At 43.8% G+C, this 4,845-nt stretch overlaps 1 protein-coding gene across 1 annotated transcript in view; it reads left to right on the top strand.

Annotated features, from left to right (window-relative positions):
- LOC101855084 (fibroblast growth factor 8) overlaps positions 1–4,845 on the top strand; it is a gene marked incomplete in the record, with an annotated part of 60,246 nt that overhangs the window by 33,971 nt on the left and 21,430 nt on the right. Inside the window, 1 exon segment of the mRNA XM_005093419.3 lies at positions 3,806–3,998. Coding sequence (XP_005093476.2) covers positions 3,806–3,998 — 193 coding nt within the window.

Here is a 4,845-nt window from a genome sequence, read left to right as displayed (position 1 = left end):
CACACACACACACACACACAGACACACATATACTCACGCACACACGCACACACACACGCACACAAACACACACACACACAAACACACACACACACACACACACTAATACTCACAAACACACTACAGACATAGACATACAAACAAACGCACACACATATACACACTCATACACATACACACGCACACACTCATATACTCACAAACACACTCATACACGCAGACAGACGCAAAACATCAAAGCACACCCATTAACACGGCATTGTGTAACGCATATACGATCATAAACCACACAAACACTCACCGGAGCTTATGTACGTTTCTTATAGTTATCTGGGGATGTGGGTATGCATTAAAATGCTCAGCAAAAAAAGGACAATAGACTATTTTTTATGTGTAACATAAGGCTCGCGTGCTGGTGAAAGCAGATTCCCTCCTCTCCCTTTATCCCCCCCCCACCCAATATCTCTCTGTCCTCTCTCCTCTTTCATTTTGGAACTGTCTTTTTTAACATGCCGTTTTGTCTATCTGTCCACCTGTCTGTCTCTGCGTCTGTTCCTTTTTCACGGTCGACGTACCTTCCGCGCCGTGGGAGCCACACGTTTTTCAACAGTCCATGTACAACACTTGAAACCATTCAATAGCCACGTGCACTAATTTTGAATTTACCAATAATCTCCCCCACCTTGACTCCCTCAATGGTACCATTATTCTCGTTGGTCGGGAACTTGGCATAATATGTGTGTGGCCTTTTATTTTCGCGACACAGTGTCTCTAAGGGGGAATTTCCAATATGATTCGCCTCTGGGCCGTGCTGGCTCAGAAGTCTTTCTACGCACTAATCTTATTTAACGCACGTGTTAAGAATATGACAGTTTCTGATTTGGCTGAGATTTATGGCGTTTTCATGAGCCACTACTTCAAGGTTGTCTCCAGGATGGTCTTGATGGTAAGGTAATAGAGCAGCCATATGCACCGAATTTCCTCTCGTTGCTCGCTTTTCTGGCAATTTGTGATCCTTCATTTGAGAGTCCGGTCTATACTAGCAGATTGAATGTCTTCATTTATGGCATGCAATATGAACTATTGTCTTCGCCTTAGTAAATATTAATTACATTCGTCTTACTTACACAGATCTTTAAACCTGTTTATAGAAAAGATTCAGTGATTATACGGCGTAGATCGGCAATTAGTGACCATGGGAAATTGGGAGATATATGACGCATTTTGAGTGAAATCAAGTTACTCGGTGTTAATTATCAAAACTTAATTGACTTTTTTGGAATCTTATGTTCCGCCGGGGAATTAACAGTACTGTATTGAGGATGTGTGTGCTATTTTAAAACTGCCAGTGTTTGCGATTCAAGACAACAGCCATGGACTTATAAATCGTAGTAAACAAGTTTTTTGAATTCACATAACATTCTTATGTCAAAATTGAATTAAGAATTTCTTCGAATGCCAATGCACGTCAGTCACAGACATTACCGTCTCTTCATGAAGACGTTTTGAATCGAATAACGCGGTCCTCCATGTAACAAGACGGGAACAGATACGAGCTTCAGTTTGCCGGCTTGAGGCGGGGTCGAATCACCGCTTGGATGCTTCCTTTCTCACCTCTCAAAACTCAAAGCAAGGAATTAGACGGACAATCGAACTCTGGAGTCTTCGCTACTCCTCCTCTGCCTTTTGTTCCAATGGCCCCGGCCTCCTGACTCCGGGACTAACAGCCCTCGCTCGGCCAAGCCTTCTTGGGGCCCCCTGGGAGGGCCCTGTCTTTGAGTGCATCCATCCAGCGACAGCGTTGGGACTTCATCTGAGAAAAGACTGGGGTCGCGAAGACTCACGTCTTTCAACTCTCAAATCTTCACACTGACCGCCGCAGAAGCCGGCGTGTTTTCTAAAGTCACCGGTTTAGGGAGCTCCCTCTCCCTCCTCGCTCTGCAGTTAATTCTACCTTTAAGATGCATTACAGTGTAACACAATGATTCCCGACACAAAGGGAGACAAATTCCATTGGCTCATCATACCACCACCCAGATAGAAATTGCACAGAAAGGAGGTATTATATTTCGCCCGCCGTGACAAATTCTGTTTCTACTTCTTTCTGGTTTCAGTCGTCATAGAAATTTTGCAGGAGACAGGAAGGCTGAAGAAAAAAAAGGAACCCTTACAGAGGTAAAGAGGTCATAGCGACTAATTATGCGTCATAACAGCCAGTAAATCTGCATTCTTTCCGGGGGATCTTTCAGACGCCTGGTGCATTGTCATGAGAAAAACACAAACTGTATTATGAGCGGCCGTGAAGGGAGGAGACGCAGCACTTGCGAGAGGGAGATAAGTGTGGCCCCAGGCCATCAGGGAGCACACCAGGCTAGACTGGACAGTCCATAGAATACCATAACGTCCCATTTGGACACCAAAAGAATCTCCCCTCTTTTCTACCAAGAGACCTTTCCTCAACAAAACGTCAACATAAAGGGGCAGGGACAAATGCTTAACAAAATGCGATGTTCACTCAGGGAAAAGGATCGTGTGGGAAGTTTGAAGCCAAGGCTTTTTCCGAGTGACACTGGCTCGCTGGGGGTAAAATCGCCGTTTACGAGCATGACCACCGGTGTGGGCCCGTCGCCGCTCTTCTCCATAATGTGGTCACTATTAATGCTCCGTATAGTCTTAACGTCACGAGAGCGAGACCAATAAGAAGAGCATCATTCGCGCCGTCTCATTATTTTTTAAGTGTTAGAGAGGCTGTTCATTAAGTACCCATCCTGTTTAACGACTTCAGTTAGCTTGACGTTGAAAAGGTAGAGTTATTTTGTCCCTCTTATAGACGAATGAACATATTTTGTAAGCAGCTTTTCTTTTGTTTGAGGTGGCTAGGAGAGTTTGTACAGGGCGTGTTGACACGAAGCTTGATCTAAGTTAGGCTCGGTTTTTAAAAAACCCACAACTAGTACAGAATAAAATAATGCTCTTCCACCAAAGTCACTGAAGTTTACAGCTTTCTGCTTTCATTTATAAGTGTTTGTGGTGTTGCTACCAAGCACTGCCCACAAGAAAGACAGTCGTGGCGTATATGGGAGAAGAAGGCTGCACACGAAATGAAGTGTGGAAGAGCGTGTTACTTAATAGAGACCAAGCGTAAAAGAAGTGGGTGTACAATGTCTCCTTCAATGGCTGTAGCGTGATCACAGGAAATTAAATGAAAACAACACGAGGGCCAAACTGTAAGAGATAACACTGAGGTCGCGACACCCGCAGAAGACGACTGCCCTCTCCATGCACCAGCGCTATCCCTTTCTTCGATTGTCTTCAATAAACATAGCTTGCATGTTTACCTGGCACTGTAGAGTCAGAATATATAACACTCTTATAACAACATTCAAAACGATTCCTTCTTCGTACATATTATAGCTCTCTTGGAGATTATAATCTGGTATTTAAAAGAAGAGCCCGTTCACAACTTATAACCTTCACCCCCGTCCCTTGAATAGAACCACCCTCCCGTAACCCCACCCATGCAAAATCACATACATACTTGTATTTTGTCTTAAAATAATATAAATGTGTATAAATATACATTCTATACGTGTGCATATGATGAGTACACACCTAATAATACACAGACCGCCAATTTATATACCCATACCCAGCAAAACACGTGGGTGTGTTTTGTGAAGAACCCCGTTTCTCACGCGCCCGAATTTGCAATAATAGAGGAGGACTAGTGTGGGCCGAAGTAAGAGCATAGTCAAGTCTTGAAATTTTATTTGTTGCTTATATCATTTTTTCTTCTCTCCTGCAGGTTGATGGTGCTTCATCTGAATTTCTCTCATCGATAGACGCGGACTTACTGAGCAAGATAGAGGATAACCAATTTGTTGGCGGTCGCCCGTTTGTCACGAATCAGAAACTCGTCTCAGCGTGCAGTGAAAGACTTGTACAAATGAGGTCGCAGAAGAAAATCGACGCCAGGGGCGACGCCAGGAGCGTTTTGAGTAAGTTGTGACTACTTTTTTGACATTTGACGCTTTACTGAACACTTATCGAAGCCATTCAGAAGTGAAGTACCAACAGAAATGTGTTACTCTTTGAAGGACGAGGAAGTAACGACTACACCCTTCCCCCTCTACTCTCAGACAAAACAACAATTTTAGTGTAATGCTCTTTATCTCTACAACTCTGTCAGTGGAAATGGCTGGCCTTCATTCTGGCTTCATATATCCACCTTCTCAGTTTTCAAAAGGAAATAATAATTGTCCTACACATTCTACCCCAAAATAGAAGATTCTGCTCAGATGTCTGTGAACCAAAGAGACATACCGGTAATAAAACCTAGGGGAGGGGTTGAGGAGGAGGAGGGGGGTGCTTGGTATAAGGATAACAGTTCGAAACAGCCTGGCGGACACACAGACACAAACGGTACCTAGATTTGATTCATTGTATTGAACGCTAGTTCTCAACAGGAGTTCGTTTCTCATAACGTCGCTCTAAGAATCACGCGTGCGCTGGAACAAAAGCTAACGTGTGAAAATCATTGCGAATTCCCGCTGTCTGAATACTTCGTTCGCGTATGCCTAATTCAAAACGTGAATCACGAAGAAAGTGTTAATAAATGCTGGTAAAGCATCGTTCCTGAGACAGATCAAAGCTCGGCCTGACGCCACATTTATTACCCAAATCTACAGTTCTAGAGGTTGTGATATTTTTTGCCTTTCTCTGCTCCTGCTTCGTGGGTTTTTTCGTGTATCATTTTTGGTGCCTCTGCTCTCTCTCTCTCTCTCTCTCTCTCTCTCTCTCTCTCTCTCTCTCTCTCTCTCTCTCTCTCTCTCTCTCTCTCTCTCT

This window comes from Aplysia californica, unplaced genomic scaffold (genome assembly GCF_000002075.1).
Source record: "Aplysia californica isolate F4 #8 unplaced genomic scaffold, AplCal3.0 scaffold00063, whole genome shotgun sequence".
Lineage (NCBI taxonomy): Eukaryota > Metazoa > Mollusca > Gastropoda > Aplysiida > Aplysiidae > Aplysia > Aplysia californica.
This window is presented reverse-complemented; position numbering and strand designations above follow the sequence as displayed.